Here is a 21,285-nt window from a genome sequence, read left to right as displayed (position 1 = left end):
AAATGTTAGTCCTTTAATGTGCATTGTAGCAAGATTACTTTTCATAACTGGTATGTAGATGCACATAAGTAGATTATTTAATTTGCAGAATATATACTTTTTTTCAGGCTTTTTAGGTATTTTAGACATTCTTTTCAATCTGAAAGACTTTTTATGTAGAAAATAAAAGGTTCGTCATTGTACACTACAATCAGGGAGGAACACAATTCCAGGTATATTCAGACCAACACTGTCTTGCTGTTATCTTAACTGTTCTTGGAATATCATTTTCATAGTATGACTGTCATCAGGCTTGCATACTATATTGTATGTAAAGCATAAGAGCTATTCATGTTTATTGGTTCACTGTAAATAATGCAACTTAAAGGAGAAATCAAAACTGATTTAAAGGCCTGTCCTTTTACCATACATCAACTCTGTGATGAGCTCAAACTGAATATGCACAATGAAGGAAAACGTAATTTAGTTATGTACATCTGACCATGTATGTATATTTTTGTAATTTATTTTAGAATGAAGGGACGTATTATTTTTGTATTTGGTTCCATTTGTAGAAGTGGGCATCAGACCATGGCAGCTCATTTTGATCAGGAAAAAGGTTTGCAGACTTGAGGTATTACTACTGGTCTGTTATCTTTGGTTCAACAATGAGAAATAAAATGATTTCTGTATGACCTTTTGGCTTTTATTACTTTTTTTTTTTTTTCACATTTCAACTGTGACCTTTTTTAAAACAATAATGTACATAGAACAAGTACTGCCTAAGCGAAACATAGACCAAAACCAAACAGTAAGGAAAAAACACCTGTATAAAATCTATGCCACTACTGAAGGATAACACAAACAGAAGTAAACGAACGTTATAAACGAGAGAAAATGATGTAACTGTACTGGCCGAAGAGCACTACATCAGTCTCTTAAGTTGTTCTAGCATTGCTGCTTGTCTGAGACAACAGCAGCTCCAGCAGGCAGTCTGTGGCAATGCAGGATGAAGGTTCTTCCTCACCCAGACACAGTAGCTCCCTGTACTGACCTTGAGGAACCGTGCACAAAACCCTACAGTGCAAACACACAAGCATCAAATGTCCTATGTAGAACCAGGTGCACATTAAGGTGTAGTTTGTCACAGGATGAGCCCAAGTCTAATAATGCATTAGTACAGTCAATTGTGACATTTTTTTCCATGTCACTCCAACTAAAGGCTGTTCATTCTTGTTGATTTTGTACTGTTATCAGTTTTAATTTTTTAGAACGAAGCCCAATAAAACGAACTTTTTTTTTTTTTGGCTAAAACTTTTTTTTTACTTTTATTCCATTTCTTTCTAAATAGTTCATTCATTTAAATGTATCTAGTATTTTTGTTCTTCTAGCACAATATTCTGACTAAATCGAATTAGAGTGAACACTGAAATTTCATGATGCACTGGCATGTTCCCTAAAGAAACATAATTAAATCAAACGGAGTTCAGACATTTACAACCCTTGTTTCTAGTGAGATGTAGCACAAAGTAGAGGGACCAGGAAGTCATTTCAAACTCAGCCTAAGAAGCCTGACTGTAAAAGAAGTTTAGAGATCACTACAAGCCAAAGATCTTCCACATTGTGCAAAAGACTATCTAAGATAGCCAAACCTCATGATTTTGGATTTGCACAAGTGATCCATTGTAAGGAAACAGTTTCATCATTAGTTTGAAACGGTCATGAATCCCCTCCTTGTGTTAATGATGAGATGGGTTTGTGTTTGAGTCTGTTACCACTCATAGATGTCCTCAGTTTCTGGATCAGGATATGTCTGCACCCATTGCCCTATAGACCACATCGTTACTGCTCTGTCCTCTGCTCTCATTTCTCTTACTGCATCTCCTCCCTCCAGCACAGGAACATCCTCGCAGCACAGGAAATAACTACAGGATTACAGCATAATTAACTTCGTCCTCTGGGAGCACAAATGTGTACTATGAAATATAAATATCATGTTTCATTAAATATGACAACTGAATCTACACTATGTTCAGAAGTCTGTAGGCACCTACTCATTCTTCTGAAGTCAAGAGTATTAATAGAGTTTCCCCTCCTTTTGCTACAGTAACAGCCTCTGCTGTTCTGAGAAGGCTTTACAATAGATGTTGGAACAATGCTGTGAGGATTTGATTGCATTCAGCCACAAGAACATTAGTGAGGTCAGATACTGATGTATGATGAATTCTTAATCACAAACTCAACTCCAACTCATGGATGGAGCTCCATCACTGCAGTTCCACTACTCTACGGCTCAGTGCTGGGGGGCTTTTACGCCTTTAACTGACACTTGGCATGAACTTATGGTCATGTGCAGCTGCTCCACTCAGTGTCCCATTCTACTGGCAATGCTTTTCTATGGAGATTACACAGTATAGTAGGTCAGCTATTGGTGCAACTTAAAGTAGCTGAATTCTCTAGAAGGAGTGTCTGGATACTTTTTGAAATATAGTGCTCTATATTTTAAAAAACTCACTGTGCTTGTACATCTATACTCACAACAAACCTCAGAATAAGAATGATCATTTAAGAGCAAACAATATGCTATGAATGGCCACTTCATGAGGGTTTTGTCTGCACTAGAGATGCAGGTCAGACTAAATGTATTTGTTTCTTCAAGCAGAACTACATCTGACACAACAAAGGTGAATGCATTTGTCACCATTTTACTTTACAAGCATCAGAAAAAGTGGTTCAGTTATCCCTTTAGTTCTTGTAGAATGTACAATATTTTAGGTACATGTGGCATCATTAAAAGCCTGGTGTGCAAAACAGCCCCCGTCTGAGATGGGTAATGAAGTGCACTGTAACAGTAACCTGAGACACTGCCATTGACTACCTAGGCCTGCAACACACTACTTCCTGCCTCACTGCATGGAAAGATGCAAGTAAAATTCTCTGAGAATCAACCAGGAAACAATTCCATTCTTTCTCAGCCTCACTCACTACTCTGTAGTGCTGTCTTGCTCTCCTTCCAGCCTTTCCGCTTTCTTTTCCTCTTTTTCTGCACCCTCTGCTACTTGTGTTCCTTCCATCCCCCTTTCCTTCTTTTCTTCTTGTCTTCCTTCTCCTCCCTCTGTCTCTCTTACTCGCTCCACGTTCCAGCGCATGCGCTTGTACAGGCCACTGTCAGTTGAGGTCAGGAACGGGGAAGGGAGGCAATAACGGAAGATTGACAGCCTGATGTTATCTACCTGACACTGACCAATGCAGAAATGAGAGATACTGAAAGAGAGAGAGAGAGAGAGAAAGCTAGATGAAGGTTAGAAAGGCCCATATATTAAGTAATTAGCCACCACCTTCCATTTAATCAGTCTTTAAGGTACTAAAAAGACTTCAAATTAACATAGTTGAGCTTGATGGTTTGCATGTATTGTTGATTTTATCAGGTCCACCCACCTGTAATTAAAGCTTTATAATTACAGATGAATCTGTTTCTGTGCATAATTTGTTAACCCCACTTTACCCCATTTATCAATGGTCAAGACCCCCACAGAATTATCTGCCTTCTGTTTGAATGGCAGATCATTCTCAACACTGCAATGACACTGACATGTTAGAATAAGTTTGTGCTGAACAGAGTGGATCAGGTGGACCAATGAGGCAGGTGTGTCAAACAGAGCGGACAGTGAGTGTTTAAAACCTCCATTAGCACTGCTGTGTCTGATCCACTCCTACTGGCGCAACATATACTAACACACCACCAGCATGTCAGTGTCACTGCAGTGCTGAGAATGACCCACCAATCAAACAATACCTGCTCTGTGGTGGTCCCGTGGATGTCCTGACTATAGAAGAACAGAGTAAAGAGGGGCTACAATCTGTAATTGTAGAAACTCAGAGTGTACCTATATGGTAAGCAGAGCTGATAAAATGCTCCATGAGTGTAGATGGGCAGGTGGTCCTAGAGGCCAAAGAGTATACAGTACAAAATGCAACATCCAAAGACCACATTTACGTACATTAAAAAAATACACTATATTGCCAAAAGTATCCACTCGTCCGTCTTCACACGCGTATGAAATCGAGTGAGATCCCATTCTTAATCCATAGGGTTTAATTTGGTGTCAGCCCACCATTTGCAGCTATAACAACTTCAACTCTTCTGGGAAGGTTTTCCACAAGGTTTAGGAGTGTGTTTAAGGGATTCACCGTTCTTCCAGAAGCGTATTTGTGAGATCAGGCACTGATGTTGAATGAGAAGGCCTGGCTCACGGTCTCCTGGGGGTCTGTGGTGGGTATCAGGTTGAGGTCAGGACTCTGTGCAGGTCACTCAAGATCTACCACACCAAACTCGCTCATCCATGTCTTTATGGACCTTTGTTTGTGCACTGGTGCGCAATCATGTTGGAACAGGAAATGGCCGTCCCTGAACTGTTCCCACAAGTTGGGAGCATGAAACCCATTCATCCATTGGATTGCCAGATGGAGAAGCTTGATTCGTCACTCCAGAGAACACGTCTCCACTGCTCTAGAGTCCAGTGAAGGCACTTTACACCGCTGCATTCGATGCTTTGCATTGCACTTGGTGATGTAAGGCTTGGATGCAGCTGTTCAGCCATGGAAACCCATTCCATGAAGCTCTCTATGCTGTTCTTGAGCTAATCTGAAGGCCACAAGTTTGGAGGTCTGTAACCATTGACTCACAAATGGTTGTAGAGGCATTCTGCAGGCCTAGGTGCTTGGTTTTATACACGTGTGGGCATGGAAATGATTGGAACACCTAAACGCAATGATTTGGATGGACGAGTGAATACTTTTAGAAAAATATAGTGTAGCTCATCACACAGGTATTAGTGATTGGGATGTACATAAATATTATTAAAGGTACTCACAAATTTGATAAATATCCTTTTACAACACTGCATTTCCACAATATGTGGGTTGAGTATGCATGAGCATTAGGCAATAGCTAAGGTGAGAGTTCCTTATTAAAACTGTCTGGATTTTTGAAGGTCTCCAGTTCCAGCTTTCTATAGCACATCTTCCAAAGTCCCAGATCCAAAATAGCATAAAATGAATGCACTTGTGTGGTTGTGTTTGTTTATTAAAGACGCCACAAAGACTATGTAGCTGTTTAATAGAGCAAGACTTTTCAGTTTAGCCAGATAAGCCTACAGACATGTGTGCCCAACAAGGAAAGAGCTGAGGGACATTCCTGTTGGACAGTCCTCAACTTTAAGCTCATGTTATCTGGCTAACTCAAAAATCCTGCTTTGTGAAATACTCCCAAAAGGTAAAAGGTGACTTTGCTTAGTCCATATATGGACTAAGCTCAAAAGCAGCCTGTTTTGATGTCACAACTACACAAACATTATAAGCAGACAACAAATACAAGTGGGAAACATACAATACAAGAAACGTAATATATGGCCCATGTAAGTAAGTTTTAATGACTCACAGTAAACTTACCTTCAAAGTGTTTGCAGTTTTTAAAGAGAAGCTAAATGGTGTTCAAGCTGTGTAATCACCTGTTCTTTTTTTTGATAGCATACAAAAGCGAACCAGACGGGACATCAGCTCTTACCACAGCGGGTTCTCCTCCTCCAGACAGAGGTAGCCGAAGGAAGCGTACATTATCAGCAGCTGCTCCAGCCGACTGCACAGCTGCTCAGAGAACTGCAACAGCTGCAGCAAGTGACACATAAGAGATGATGAATCTGGGTGTATTTGCCTCAAACACACAGAAATGCAAGCTCAGTCTGGAACTGTGCTCATAAAATATCTCAGACACAAAGCAGTTCAGCCATTGGTCTTGTAAATAAGACTACTGGATAAAATGTAAATAAATCTAAACTGGGAATTACACAGCCTTGAACTTCCCCCCTGCTGTTAATTTGGCACTGCTATTCGATTGTCTAAAGCAGCATTCCTGTCCGTAAAGCGCTATTAATTTCATCTTCTCAGTTATGGGTGGAAACATTGATGTAGCATTGGAAACATGAGCAATATCTGAGTCGCATCTGAGCCACAAAATGCAAAATGTTTTCAATACCAATGAGTTTTGTTTTCTCTGTAGATTTACAGTAACTGAATATATTAGAGACTAACCAGGTTTACTGCCAAACCTCCTAAATTTTATTCCCTTGCTGTGATTATCATTATTATGGCAAAAATCTGCTATTTTAATTTGAACAAAACATTCATTATTTATTTATTTGGAAAAAACAGAACTGAGCATTCTAGCCCAGTATTGGGATTCCTACACAGATGGCCAGTTAGTTACAGAACTGATTTTTAAAGTTTTGCTACTTATCTAACAATAACTCAATAGCTTAGGACCAAAATACATATCTGATCTTCTCAAAGAAAAAAAACTAAAAGCCTTCACAGATCACTCAGAACCAAGCATGGTGATCCAGCACTCAGTTTGAATACCATCCAAAGCTGGAATCAACAGCCAGAAGATCTCAGATACAGTCCAATCTTTAGGGTCAGACTCAAGACATCTTTTTCCTATGACTTTGACACTTTCTGTCTAGAGTAGTGGTCACCAACCCTGGTCCTGGAGATCTACTCTCATGCAGAGTTTAGTTCCAACCTGAATCTAACATACTGCCCCGCTTATCTAACACTAATGCATCATACAGCCAGTTGATGACTTCTGAAGAAGTTCATTAGCTGGAGAAGGTGTAGCAGATGTGGCTGGAACTAGACTCCACAGGAAAGAAGATCTCCAGGAGCAGTGTGGGTGATCACCACTCGAGGCTTTGTTTCTTTTAAAATTCATCTTTCATTTCCTTCTTTTGTTCTCATACTGTTTTTATTTGAGCTTTTCACTTTGCTTGGCATTTGGTGTATAACAAAGCGTTTGGTAACTGAAGTGACACTCAAAATCAAACCTTGAAAAAAATCAAAGATTACTGAGAATGTTCCAAAGGAAAGCAAGGTTTCCCCAAACTTCACAGCCAGTGTACATCAACAGCTTGCCAGCCTGCTGTACAGTGTACTGTGTGGTTCATCTCAGGTGAATCAACTGAGTATAAGTTCTATAGGTTTTACAGTCTGCATATTAACATTCATTTTTTCCAAAACAATGCAGACTGTGAATTGAATACAATTAAATATACTGCTATAAAATCTTCATCATTTATGGTATTGTACAGAAGTCAGAGACCACCATTAATTTATTTGATTTCTAGTCAAACGGCCATTAAACACAACATAATAATTTTAGCAGCAGGAAAAAAGAAAACCTATATCTGACAGAAAATTACAAAAACTCTCAAGAAATGAATATAATTTTGCAGTGTTTAGTGTGTCCACACTTTGAATTTATCACAGCTTCTGTTCTTTTCAGGAGACTTGTTTCAGTTTTTCAAAGAAACCTGCAGAGACATTTTTCCACACCTCCAAAAGGTAAGGCTTAGAAGTTGGTTGCATTTTCTGCTTCTTATGGTTCATCTAATCCCAAACACCTTCAGTGATGCTGAGGTCTTGACTCTGGGGTGGTCAGTCTGCTGTTCTCAGAACACAGCAGCCTCTTTGATGTTGTTTCTATTTTCCTATTTTTTACTCAAAACCATTTGCCAGTTTGTCTTCTAAGACGTACTTCTTTCTGTTAATTATGTATTTATCAGATGCTGATGTCTTGTTGGGACAACTGGATTTTTTATTGCTACTGTATTAAAAATGCACAGGCAAGAACCACATTACATACTGGGTCATAGAATCTGTACAGACAAACCCCTAAAAGGTTCTTACCCGAGTGTGAATGTACGTTGGCAGTGGAGTCCGGTCAGGTGAGGAATTGCGGGCTGTGGACTCCAGGTAGGTGAAATATGGCTGACAGGTATGCAGAAACGTTGGCACCACACGAGCAAAACCCTCACTCTGGAGCCGGTCTCCACTACAAAACCCATGCAAAGGGTTCATTTTGGTTGGCCATGATGATTTAAAATATTTATCCATAATGTTTTTATACAGGGTGGGCCATTTATATGGATACACCCAAATAAAGTGGGAATGGCTGGTGATATTAACTTCCTGTTTGTGGCACATTAGTATTTGGGAGGGGGGAAACTTTTCAAGATGGGTGGTGACCATGGCGGCCATTTGGAAGTCGGCAATTTTGGATCCAACTTTAGTTTTTTCAATGGGAAGAGGGTCGTGTGACACGTCAGACTTACTGAGAATTTCACAAGAAAAACAACGGTGTGCTGGTTTTAACGTAATTCTTTCATGAGTTATTTACAAGTTTCTGACCACTTATAAAATGTGTTCAAAGTGCTGCCCATTGTGTTGGATTGTCAGCGCAGCCTCTTCTTCCACTCTTCACACACTGAGGGCAACACCGCAGAAGAAATGCTAGCACAGGCTTCCAGTATCCGTAGTTTCAGGTGCTGCACATCTCGTATCTTCACAGCATAGACAATTGCCTTCAGATGACCCCAAAGATAAAAGTCTAAGGGGGTTAGATCGGGAGACCTTGGGGGCCATTCAACTGGCCCACGATGACCAAATCCACTTTGGAAGCTGGCACGTTCCCTGAGTTTTTCCAGCAAGATGGTGCACCACCACATTATGGGTGTCAGGTCCGAGCATTCCTAGATGAACAGTTTCCTGGAAAGTGGATTGGTCGTCGTGGGCCAATTGAATGGCCCCCAAGGTCACACACCGTTGTTTTTCTTGTGAAATTCTCAGTAAGTTTGATGTGTCACACGACCCTCTTCCCACTGAAAAAACTAAAGTTGGATCCAAAATGGCCAACTTCAAAATGGTCACCACCCATCTTGAAAAGTTTCCCCCCTCCCATAAACTAATGTGCCACAAACAGGAAGTTAATATCACCAACCATTCCCACTTTATTTGGGTGTATCCATATAAATGGCCCACCCTGTATATAATCACTGTGGTTTTAAAAGAAGTGTTGAGATCTGGAACAGAGACGGATCAATAGCAGACATATTTTGTATTATAGTCTGCTGTGTTTGTGTTTACTAAGCTGACACTTTTAGTGCTCTATTTGACCAATAATGACAGTTATATTTATGACATATTACACAATTTTTAAAAAAAATTCTACTTGCATTATACTCTAATTATGCTAGAGCTGACAGTTCAACTGTTTTGGAAAAACAGATCAAAAAAAGCACAAAAACTGAATAAACAGTAAGTTAGTACAACTTTATTAATGCTACCTTATATATGGCTTGATGCCATGATATTATAGGCACCTAAACATCGTGCAATGCATGCTTTTACGTGTAAAAACACCCTATCACTGGATTAGATGCAAGTCAACACAAATACAGTAACAAAAGTAAAAATAATTTACTGTTTTGAAAAAAGTAGAAAATATCTTATGAGCTAGTTTGCAAACCAAAGTTTGATTCCAGATGTCTACACCCCTGGTCAGAATCGGTATAAGAATCACATTCCTAGTAACTGGATGGATTTGCACTTATTCTAAAATCTGTGTTTTTCCGAGCAAATAAATGTTTACTGCGCAGATAAAGAGGTTTTTAATTTAGTTTTCCTCAGGGGCCTAGACCTTTGGCACAGTATGATATTTGGAAAACAGTGATACTAAATTTTAGCAATACCACCCAGCACTAGAATCAGAGCACTTTAAAAGAAACGTAATAGCATGAAGATGATTTTCCCTGCACCTATTAATGAGTTGTGTCTGAAACTCATCTGCTTTGTTTAAGAGATACTGGAGTTGCTCTTCTATGGGATGCAGCTTTTCATCCATCATTTTCAAACAGGATGGGGCGCAGTGCGCGTCTTCGCCGGCAGATGGCGCCGCTGTATCGCCATCTACAACCACAGGCGCAGAGCAGGGGTTTAATTGAAAAGACGAGGATTTTGGAGACAATTAGTGACACTTTATTTTTCAGTCTAACTCACCGGCTCCTGTATGTGATGGTTCGGGATTATTCTCGCTGCTTTCAGGTATCAGTTCCTCGTAAACTGCCTCGACGTCCGTCATCCCTGCGCTCCGAAAATAGCGGTTACTAAGGTTACGTTAGCCGTAACTCGCGATTAGCGTTAGCCGGTTAGCTGCACACACAAATGAAAATAATGTTAAATAGCAAACACTGTGATTCCGCCGGGGTCCGTCTAACTTAAGTGGTACTATTAAGGCATACTTAAGTAATCCAAGTTTTAATGTATCTTAATCAGTTCAAAGCAGCAAGGTCGGTATCTGCACGGGTGATGTGAAGTCGATCACAAAAGAATCGATTCCTCGATCCCAGCCTCTCTCGGAGTCGACTCTTGGGCAGAGCCGAAATGTTTGGAGTCGACTCTTCGTTTCTGTCGAATCGGTGTTTTTTCGTCGTATTGGCCGAGGCTGGTGTAAAGCAGTAGAGTCTCAGTGGTTCAGTTGCCTGCTTTAAACAGCGCCGACTCTGCTCACAAAACCGCTTTTGATCCGCCCTGCATTGCACCTCTTTATTTTATTCATGATTTGTGTTGGAATAAACAATTCTTAGAAACGTACAAGGAACGAAAACCAAAAAAAAAAAAAAACCCAAAAAACGTTTTTCACAGACCGTTGTGGAAAACAGGATGAAGCCGAGGTTTGCTTATTTTTGACAGCTTCTTATTTAAACTTTCCGTTCCAAGCGGAATACCACCTCGGGAGCCACAAATTTAATGCCCATTTTACTAGCTTGGCTGTAAATATGTCTCAGTGTGCACGAATTCCCTGACTTCTTGTTCTAATTGTCCCGTTCCACCTTAAATGGTGCAGCATAACGGGACAATACAAAGGAGAAGCTGCCTTAGCTTAGCGACCTTTTACTATTTGACATGTTCTCGCTGCAGGTTAAACGTTTGTAGACACCGACCGGAGTGCGTGTGAATGCAGACGGGCCCGTTCGTCTCTGAATGGCCGGTGCTCGTCTTTAATCTTTCCCTTTGCCCGTTCATTACCGTTGGCTAGGGGACCCGGGTGTCCGCGTTGCTGTGGTGACCAGTAGCCTGCGCGCCAACCTTCAGGGTTAAAGGTCGGTGAATAAGCAGTTATACATTATTTTTAATGCTTTTAAGACCATTTGTTGTTAAAACTGTGTAAGAATGATCGGCAGAGCTTTGTTTTACTGGAAAGGGTGATTATTTTATTCTTACCTAAACAATCTAGCTAGCTAGCTAATTGTGCTCTGGAGCCGCAAAAGGGCAGTAAACGAGCCGCGTGTAGCTGCTGCATCACTTAAGGTGGACCGGGAAAATGTAATACGAACTTGGCGATTACAAAGTCAAATTCAGGCTCTTAAAACAGCAACACGATACCTGTAGTTCTTACTCTATCAGCACGTTTCTCAGAGGTCCCCACCCCCACCGGCACTGAGCCGGAGAAACGCCAGTGACCACGTGACGTGTTTGTGGAAAGCGGTTTTCCCCTTCAGTTTAACTTAGTTTAATGTTACTGATTTGCAGAGGAGATTTGTTTATTTTTTAGTCTTTGCATAAAAGACAGATGTATCATTCACTGTGTGATGCCGTGTGGCGCTCATCATGACCGAAAACAAAAGCCCCGGCAAATCCAGTCAGACAAGATTTAGCCGTTGGCGGTTATCAGTTAACAGTCCGTGATGTTTGATTCAAACAGAAGAGATTTAGCAATGAGTGAACGTAAATATGGAGTGTGTATTAATGCGACTACAACTGAATCTCACAATTAACATTTTACCCTTTAAAATGATTTATATTTCATTTAATCCATTAGTCTTTATCAGTCTGACCGCTTCACGAAAATGAAAGGGAAACTCCAGCGATTTTTCAAAATTTCTGCATAAGTGGTTGAGATGTAAACAAAGTCATTCAGAGTGTTTTGGTGTTAAATGCTTTGTTTTAGAGAAACGTACTGAGTCAGAATTATTCACAGTGGTGGTGATGGGAACCAGAGGTCCACAGTGTTCAATGTCTCTAAAACAGAGGTCACTAACAGAGGACCGTGGTTCGAGTCTGGACCAAGACGCCGTCCTATGCAGACCTGGACCTATAACCAATAAACTATGGACAATTATTTAATTTCAATGGGGTGGGCCTGCTTTAATCGGCATAACTTTTCTAGCCTTTGTGGTGCCGCATTAGTGGCCCAGGATAATCAGAAACTGATCGCATGCATTGTAAATATCAATCAATATCAATAAAAACTCAATCCGTATTACAGTGAGCACTGAGACTCGAGTGAGTCTCACACGCAGGGGAGGGATGAGGTGAGACACGGCAGTCGGAGAAGAAAGTGAGTGAAAGGGAAGTTCTCTAAAAAGAAAAAACTGACAATATATGTTGTTGAAATTTTACCGAATTGTACTTTATTTGATTTGACCTTCAGTTGTCGACTACATAAGATATACCTACTAGGCTGCTCCAGTATAGAGTGTATGGCACTGAATCATAATGCAGTTTAGACAAATTTTCTCTAACTGGACCTTATTGAGTTTTAATTAAAACCCCTGCTCCAAAAGCTCCCTCACAGAAAGTTATCACACAAATCAATGTATTACATGACATCATCAACGCCACGTGTTAAAACTCGGAAGACACGTTTAGGTTCACTAGTGGTTTGGATTGCAAATTATATGGCTGTATTTGTGTCGAAGACATGGTGGCCCCTGGTTCTTATCACCGCCACTGCAAAGAAACCTGAGTTGGCAAGTTTCTCTAGAATGAACCATCGCACATCAAACCTCCCTGAATGACTCTGTTTACATCTCAACCACTAAATGATACAGAATTTGTGAAACATCAGAGGAGTTCCCCTTTAAGTCTTTACTGAAGCATCGTCCATCAGACAGAACTGATTGGTTTGCTCTCGCTGGAGGACATTGGTTTGAAGAGTTTTCTTCACCGCTGCCCTGAGGGTAACAGGAGCTGTTAGGCCAACTTAAAGCTTTAGAAGTACATGCAGATTCCTAAATCAGTCTCTACAAAGCAAATTAACAGGACACTCAAGATAGGACACAAATGACTGGATTGGTTTTACGCGTATGATACGATGCAAATAACACCAAAATGGTTGTAGACACACCCTTGAACAGAAACATCTATTAGAAAATATCATTTCTCTTATTGCTGTTTAATCTTTCTATAGCTTCGATATTAGTCATGTAGCACTGTTTAATAGTTTTCTATGGTGCACACAGATCTTTTAAAAGGGCAGTGCAAATACATGCGATTGCTTTTTAATTTACTTTTATACGTGTTGAAATGGAAAATGTTCCATATGAAGGTTTTACCTAAACAGCAGGTGTCAATATTTGCATTGATAACTCAAAACCGATCACGCTTTATTGTCCTTTTCCTCAGGCTGGTCACGTGACGCGAGGAGCGCGCTCCCGCTGCCCTGTTGTCTGTGCGCGCTCCCGAGCCATCCTCAGTGAGTTGGGGCAGCGCGGTCTCTATTCAGACACGCCGAGCGGTTCAACCGGCAAAAAACAGGCGTACGGCGCTGTTTAATTCGCAGTTTAAACGGATACCGACAACTCCGGGCGATGGCGAGCGGCGGTTTGGACGGTTTCGGTGCCGGTTCAGCACGCGAAGACTGAAAGACACGGCTCGGTGAGATGCGTTGAATAAAGCGAGGAGGACTCAGCTCAGCTCAGCTCGGCTCGGCTCGGCTCTTCTCTCCTAGTTTGGCTAGCAGACCCTGCCCATTTCCAGTGGTTTGGGGTTTTGGAAGCGGCTGACCAGCATGCTTCTTCTAGCCGGGGTTTGACTTGGCTCGTTATGGATGTATGTCTTCAGGCTTTTAGTTAAAAATAGTCGTCCTTGCAGAAGCATGAAGTGGACTTTACATCTTCAGATGAAGATATAAAACCTCTTTCAGAAATCACTCTTAACTTGTAGCTGCTATTCAACGGCTGTTCCTCTTTCCTTTTGACAACAGACGTGGTTGCTGAGCCCACATGACATTGACTGGATGGACGTTGAACACCAGTGAATAAGGCTTTAGTTCAAATACGTCAGATTTTATTGAACATCTGTTATCTTTTACTTTAAGAAAGAGCTCTGGACGTACACAGCCCCTTTGTTAGTGACCACTGATTCTCTGGAAGGAGGGGAAGCAGGAAAAAAACAACGGTTGCTGCTTTTTGGAGTGCCTGGCAAGCCATCTGCGTTCACCAGAAACACCTGAAACAGAAATGGCGAACGACTCAATTCAGGTGAGTGACACCACTTGAAGTGGTTTGACACTTGTTCACAGGGCTAATGTCGCTGTGAACATTGCAGGCTGGTCTCCTTCACCTGTGAAATTGTGAAACATGCAGTAACATCAGCCACATAATCCACTGTGTTCAGGCTGCCTCGCTGTGGCAGGCTGATTCCATGCTAACGCCCAGTGGCTATTGAGGACCATTCCTAATGGCCATGCTAACATGAAAGCAAACCACTGGCCAGTGTTTGTGATGTACACAATCTTCAGAAAAGCCCTGCTGAGGCTCCATGGACACTTGCTGTGTGTCAGATACCAATATTTATGTTTGCCTTGCCACCTCCTACGGCCATGTGTGGTGTTACACATTGGGGCAGCTGATTAATGCTTCCAACACTTGATCTGTTGTCCCTCCAGCTCTTTATCTTGAGCGTTATCAGCTTGTGCCAGACGGACTTCTAGGCTTTTTTCAGACCTTATGAAATGAAATGCAACAGATTTTCAAGTCTAAATGTGGAACTGGCCCTCATGGTCCAGCCAAATATATATGGAGTATGAGAAACTACATTCTTAACTTGAGCTGGCACTGTACCACTTGAATATATTAAAATATTTGAACGTATTGATGTTGAAGTCTTGATTATTGGCTGGCCGATCTGATATTTTTCCTTTTAAAATGAGCTATTTCTTGGTTGACACTACTAACAACATGACACCACACAATGTGAATGTGAGCTATTTAAGGCTAGACTTGTTACACACTCCTAAAAAAAGGTGGCTCTTCAAGGGTTCTTTAGTAAAGTAAATCCTTTCATATAGAACCACAAACACACAGAGAACCCAGAGAACCCTTGCATGATTCTTCAGATTAATGGAGAATGTGTTCTATATAGAACCTTTTTGAAAAGGGTTCTGTATTGCACCAAAAATGGTTCTGCTATTGTTACAATGTCAAGTTTGTAACAGTGGAAGAACTATGGTCCATGGTTCTTCCACTGTTACAGGACACATTCTCCAATAATTTGAAGAACTGTTTTGTGATTCATAGGACTCATTAACCATGCAAAGGGTTATTTGAGTGTTCATGGATCAACAGAGAACATTTTTCTTTACTCAAGAACCCTTGAAGAGCTCTTTAAGAGTGCAGGGCTGAATCAGATTCATGCTTTTTTTCACTCCGATATCCGATCCAGCGTTTTCTGCTGCCCCATTGATGCTGAAATACCATCTCTAAACAATGATCTACACTCATCTTTGGAGTGATGGAATAGAAGAATCACTTTTGGGTCCCTAAAGAAAGTTTCAATGGATGCCTTCTCAAAGAACCATTTGATGAAATGTGAGCATGAAAGACCTTTTTTAAAGTTTAAAGAGCCTTCAGATTTTATACTAATTTAAAATGTTCACCAAGAACTATACATCCAAGCCAAGAACCATCAAAGAACCTTTGTTTATAGAGTGTAGAGAAGGTGGAATACACCAACTGTAAAGCCTAGAGATAGTCAGAAGGGACTGAATGAAGGAGGGTGAGGGGCGAGATATACTGTGAAGGTGGAAATGCCCTGGTGGCTGTTTTTTTCAAGGCTTTAAACACACTACTTGGTTTGTTTGTTTGTTTGTTTGTCTGTCTGTGTGTGTGTTTGTGTGTATGTGTGCGCATCAGTGAATGGTGGTCTTGTGGGACTCGGGTGTCTTTTATCTAAATCCAAAGTTAAGCTTACCCGCAAAATATCCAGTGTGTTTTGTGTCTGAAGTTTGCTTCTTAGTTTTGTAACGGAGATGGTGCTTTGCTTCTGTGTTATGTTGTAGAGGTAAGAGACGTAACCTAGGAAAATATATCGCACTGCACAAAGAATTTTTCACAATACACAACTATCTAGGCCTGCGCGATATCTAGAAATAATTAGCACAATATTTTCAAGTTAAAAAATGACGATTATTGATAATACCTCATTTTTTCTTCAGATTAGAGAGGATGTTTTACACTGACTCAGTCATTTTATCTAATTTTTTTCTACTACTGCGAGTCACTTTGAGGCAAGCTAAAATTCCAAGGCTAAAGTAAATTACAGGGAATCCATGTGGTAAAACTAGCCTTGCAGTATGTAGCAGAGAGAAATCACGCTGGCAGTTTCTTAACAGAAACGGGAGCAGAACACTGCGGTGACACTGGGCTAGTGAACTAACATTTCTGCATTTTACTCCATTTGTAGTTCTCTACAAATGAGAGTTGCATTTCTGTGTAATTCTAATCCAGGTAGGAGTACATCCTAGAAAGGTTTATGCTACAACATTGTCAGATAAGTACATGAAGTATCAGATAAAGGCATCGACCTACAGTTCCCTACTAATTATGCTCAGAAATATCCACAAAATGCTCAGAAAAGCATGTGATGTAATTTAGCATGATAACAATAGTAGTGATGATTTTGCACGCCTCTCCTGTCGTGTATAAAAGTGAAAATTGCATTGCTAATATGTAGTGCCGTCTTAAAGCCTGAATTTTTCCTGCACTGTAGTCTATTTTAATAAATAACAGTGTCATACAGTGTCAGAAACCACATCATCAAGTCTGTTTGTGAGGTTTCAGGTATGTGTCAGTGATGCTTGTTGGTTTTCATAAGTTTCATTTACTTGTTAGCTATGTTAGCCTAACAGGCTGATTGACTGCATTTGAATTTAGAGAAAAACTGAGCTGTCGCTTTAAGCGGTGGCTTTTTGGGACATCTCTGGTGTAACACAAGCTACAGATATGTACTTGGATGTGGACCCACTCTTTCTGCGACGTTGCATGGTTTGTAAACACACATGGGAAAACTGAGCAAAAACAAGTCGACCAAGAATGTGGACTCTCTCTGACGCTTCCTCCCTGAGGTCAAAGAAGAGAAAGGGGGGGGGAGGGGGTGTCATTGTACAGTAAATGGAGGCGTGTACTGTTTCTCTACTAAGCTCCATCTCCAATTACTGTGTAATGTACATGAACCAAATTCACATCTCCTGTACTTTTTTAGTGTTTTTCTTTCATTTCCTTCAGTATAAAGGTTTTATATCTTCTTTCCTTCGCTCTTACTTTCTTTGCCTGTGCTTCCTTTTTTGCGCCTGTTGCTTTCACACACAAACACACTATAGATCACACAGATACAGGCAGGCCCTGGGGAGGCCGTACACAGGCACTTCCCATAAATTCTTTCCTGACGTCATGCAACAGTTATGCTCAGAGACAGAAGTCCAGACGCTTCATGGGTTCAGTGACAAATGGCAGTGTATTACAAACATACAGCACCGTGAAAAAGCACTGACAATTGGACATTACAGATAATGGAGTACAGCTTTAGTGTGTTGCCAATAGACTTTAACGTATGGTGGAATTCAAACATCCGTTTATTCCCAAATGGTCAGTAGTCACTTTACTAACTTCCTGTAGCTCTCAAAATGGCACCACAGAAAAAGGGCCATCTAGTTGGACTGACCCTAGAGCTAGTCATTAACAAGGGTTAAATGGAATTACCTGATTTACCTTATTACCAGTTTCCCAACTGGGTGTAGTTTGTTTTTTGCCTGTCAGTGCAGTGCATTCATTGATTAGTTCATTGATCTGTCCGTGTTAATTTTCTGGATGTTTAAGCCTTTGGGTGGTCCGCAAGTTTGCAGTTTTAGTGCCCCTAATACAGAGTTGTCATGCCTCCAGAATCTGGTTAAAAGCCAGTTCATTTTAGTGACATTTAAGACTTTTTGTATTTTTTAAGTGATTTAAACGTGTTTTAAGTAAAATATTCAGATAACATGTTAAATCAAAGCGGGAAAATCCAAATCTTTGCCATGACCAAGTTGGCTTAGTTATGGTTGCCATAATGAATTATTAATAGTGCTAAATAAAAGCAACATGCCATTAGGGTAGCCACAATGGTGAAGTTTTCTTTGGCATGTTTTCTTGGTATCAGATAAAAATGAACAATGTAAACTTCTAAACATTAGCAGTGTTGATTTAATAAAAAAAAGCTGTGTTCAACAGTTAGCTTGTTTGTGAAAACAGCTGACAAATACTTATGGATGACTACTGCAAACACGGGAAATGTGATGTCGTTTAATAATAAATGATAAACAGGTAAATGTAATATTACTAACTATCACGAACAACTATTAAATATAGGTTGAAGTTAAGGCTGTGTTCATTATAAAATACTGCGGACAAACAGACAAATCAAAAGTAACTGTTTATACACATCTTATTTAGTTCCCATTGATTCCACAGCCGTCTATGGGCAGGAGTCAATGATAGGAGAGTTGGTTATTACAGGCTGTAAACATGGCAATATAAAGTGTTTAACGCTTTGTATTCTCAGGAGAATGTGAATGTGACAACATCTTAGTTTTAGCAGAGGCATCCAGTCTTCTCAGTGACTCATGTGCCCATACCGGGACAGACGATACATCATCCAGCACTGCTGGGCCTAGTGCAGTTTGAACAGGCATTATCTCAAAGTTAATTGGCCATCAGAATTTGTCCCATGTTCCTATTGGTTGGGAAGCGTTATGGTGGGCTCTCATTGGCTGCAGTGTACTTGGCTGACAGTGCAGTTTTGAAGGGGATCAGTAGGGCATAAGGTTGATGCTTGGGCACAATGGACTCCTTTGTGCAAGTGCCGCACTAGATCAGATTCATCATTTCCCTAATGTCCTGCTCTGCTGCCACGCCCTCGCCCCATTCACTGACCCCATGCAAATAGCCATAGTGTGTGTGTGTGTGTGTGTGTGTGTGTGTGTGTGTGTGAGGGAACAACTAACACAGAGATGCTTTGGATTTCCACAGCCGCCTAGGTTTGAGTTGTAGTTTCCTTTGTGTGTGTATGTGTTTGTATTTGTTTTTTAGAGTTAGGGATGGTTTCTTATGTTTGTTTCCCTTTAAAGAAATTGATGGGTGAAAATTCAAATGTACACAATATCCCCCTTACATCAGATGTAGTTGATCAGTTAAGACATGTTTGATGTTTGCTTATTTAGTTTTGCACTGGAGCTGCAAGGCTGACATAGCTAGCTAGCAATAGAAGTTTTCAAGTAATCTTACATGGACTTGGTTATGTGTTTTCTACTTGAGTACTTAGTCACTTATTTGAGTTGCCAGTGTTCAAATACTGAAAATTCTGTAGGGTATTCATTATGTTTCAGCTTTAGAAGACGGTAAAGAAAATATACTGGCGAGTAGTTTTATGTTTATGATCTTCTGTTTTAACAGGACTGTAAAATGTGAGTGAAAAGGCAGCGATAATGCAGTCAGTGCTTTAACTACTATAACCACTCTAGCTGATGTCCACTAAGGCAGCAAAGAGTGGAGATAGGCTTCTCTGAAAAACTACCACGTTGGCGCATTAGTCACTGTGGAGAAAAGACCTTGTATAGAAGATGCATCCAGTGATCTCTGAAGAAGCAGCTTCTGTGACTTATTTGAAACAAACATACCGATTTTCCTTGGGTATTTTGTCTTCCTGTGGTGGTTAACTAGATATTTGGCTTTTAACTCTTACAGATACTTGACTATCCAAATTGTGTTGGAATGCATGTTTGTAGCTAAAACAAGTAGTAGTGGCTATTTTGAGGCCTGAATTGGGTCAAATGATCATTTAGGCCATCAGTTTGCACAGCGCTGAATGGCAGGATATAAGCTTCTATAATTTGTTAGTTACATTAGCCTCTTAGCGCCAGCGCAAAACTAAAGAAACAGCATCAAACAGGGTTAATTGACTTATGTCTTGACTTGAAGGTTTGGTTTTGGAGAAATTTGAAAATGAGATATATCAGCAAAACAGTGCTCTTGTACAAGCTTTTGTGTGTTTTCCTTGAAGTAGACCTTACTACTCTGTAGTGTACCAAATAAGTCATTAACCTTGTTCATTTGGAATCGGTGTGGATTTATGACCGAGACAGTCGAGCCGTCTAAGACCCTTCAAACAACAGTGGTACATTTCTGTCCCTGAGTAAATCGACAGCTGCTTTAATGCTGTGATGGGTGGTGTCTAAGCGCCTCCTCTGCTTTTTTTTTTTCCCTCCTGCCTCAAGTGTCAAACAGCTGCATTTTCTCATGACCTCACCAACACCAGGCCTCGCCCTGTGCTCTGTCCCCACTCCCTCTCTTCTCGTGCGCTCTTATGACCTTATGACTTCTGTTGCCATCAACGGTTTTGCCCAGTCGGCTCGCCTGTGCTCTAAAGTCTACTTTGGGCTTGCATAGCTGGCCCATTAAAATAGGCTGGTCTTCATTATTCCACTGCCGCAGGCCTCTTCCCCATGTATTGATCTCAACGTAAATTACTATTTACATCTTCTACACTTTCACTGATGGCACTCTCTCCATCGCTGTCCCTCTCTCTGTTTGTCTCTCTCACTTTTTCTTTCTCTTTCTCTCTTTTCTCTCTCTTTTTATCAGTCAGTTGATTTTAGATTTGCTGACATTTCAAACCCATATTGAACGATGTAGTTATTGTACTCTGAAAGTGCAGAACGCTTGAGATGTTGTAAAGGCCTCTGCATCTTATTAATGTTCCTGCGTTTGTAACTCTACAGAAATAAATGTTACTTTTCTCTGTACGGGTGAGCGATATGGATAAATAGCATGTCATATGATATTTTTGCACAAAGACAAAATACAGAAGCAATGTCAATTTTATGAACTGCTGTCAAACATTTCGATTACAATTATTATTTTTTTTAGCATTTCACATGCAAAACTGCTCCAGATCCAGTTAACCAGGACTAATTATGATCTCTTTGTATTGAAACATGCAGTTTCATGTTCCTCTATGTCTATTGTTAAATTTATTATAAAGCGTGTTTTAGGGAGGTTTATTATTATATTATTATTATTGTTATTATTATTATTATTATTATTATTATTATTATTATTGTTATTATACAATATTATACAATGTATTATACAACACAATTTGTTATAAACATTTTTATGTATTGGCATCAGCATCAACATATCAACATATTTCCGTGTTTGATGAACAACTTTATTCTTTTGTAATGTTTTTGCTTTTTTTGTTTATTGTTTACATTTCTGTTGTCATTATTGTCTATATTTTTGGTGTCAAAACAAGGCCTACATTCCTAACTGTAAAGTTTTTCATGTACCAAAACTTGGCAAGTAATTTTGAACCATA

At 40.2% G+C, this 21,285-nt stretch overlaps 2 protein-coding genes across 2 annotated transcripts in view; one reads left to right on the top strand and one right to left on the bottom strand.

Moving 5' to 3' along the window:
- Positions 1-828: 828 nt before the first annotated feature.
- On the bottom strand, positions 829-10,137 carry c12h19orf67 (chromosome 12 C19orf67 homolog). Its single transcript, XM_037543116.1, has 8 exons — positions 10,113-10,137; positions 9,871-10,023; positions 9,630-9,798; positions 7,723-7,867; positions 5,546-5,646; positions 2,965-3,243; positions 1,755-1,904; positions 829-1,056 (listed from the first exon to the last, which is right to left on the bottom strand). The coding sequence occupies exons 2-8, from the start codon at positions 9,950-9,952 to the stop codon at positions 918-920; spliced, it is 1,065 nt and encodes a 354-aa protein (XP_037399013.1). The 5' UTR covers positions 9,953-10,023; positions 10,113-10,137; the 3' UTR covers positions 829-917.
- A 3,183-nt stretch (positions 10,138-13,320) lies between these two features.
- Positions 13,321-21,285, top strand: part of pkn1a (protein kinase N1a) — a 65,302-nt gene continuing 57,337 nt past the window's right edge. Inside the window, exon 1 of the mRNA XM_017699083.2 lies at positions 13,321-14,135. Within this exon, the coding sequence (XP_017554572.1) occupies positions 14,115-14,135 (21 nt within the window). The 5' untranslated portion in view covers positions 13,321-14,114. The remainder of the gene's footprint in view (positions 14,136-21,285) is intronic.

Source organism: Pygocentrus nattereri, chromosome 12 (assembly GCF_015220715.1).
Source record: "Pygocentrus nattereri isolate fPygNat1 chromosome 12, fPygNat1.pri, whole genome shotgun sequence".
NCBI classification, from domain to species: domain Eukaryota; kingdom Metazoa; phylum Chordata; class Actinopteri; order Characiformes; family Serrasalmidae; genus Pygocentrus; species Pygocentrus nattereri.
Note: the sequence above shows the minus strand (reverse complement) of the source record. Positions and strands in the feature narration are given on the sequence as shown.

Coding starts and splice junctions, on each gene's coding strand:
- c12h19orf67 (XM_037543116.1), bottom strand. CDS start 9,952: ATGACGGACGTCGAGGCAGTTTACGAGGAACTGATACCTGAAAGCAGC. Junction 9,799..9,870: donor ACCATCACATACAGGAGCCG/GTGAGTTAGACT, acceptor TAAACCCCTGCT/CTGCGCCTGTGGTTGTAGAT. Junction 5,647..7,722: donor CAACGTACATTCACACTCGG/GTAAGAACCTTT, acceptor CACTTGCTGCAG/CTGTTGCAGTTCTCTGAGCA.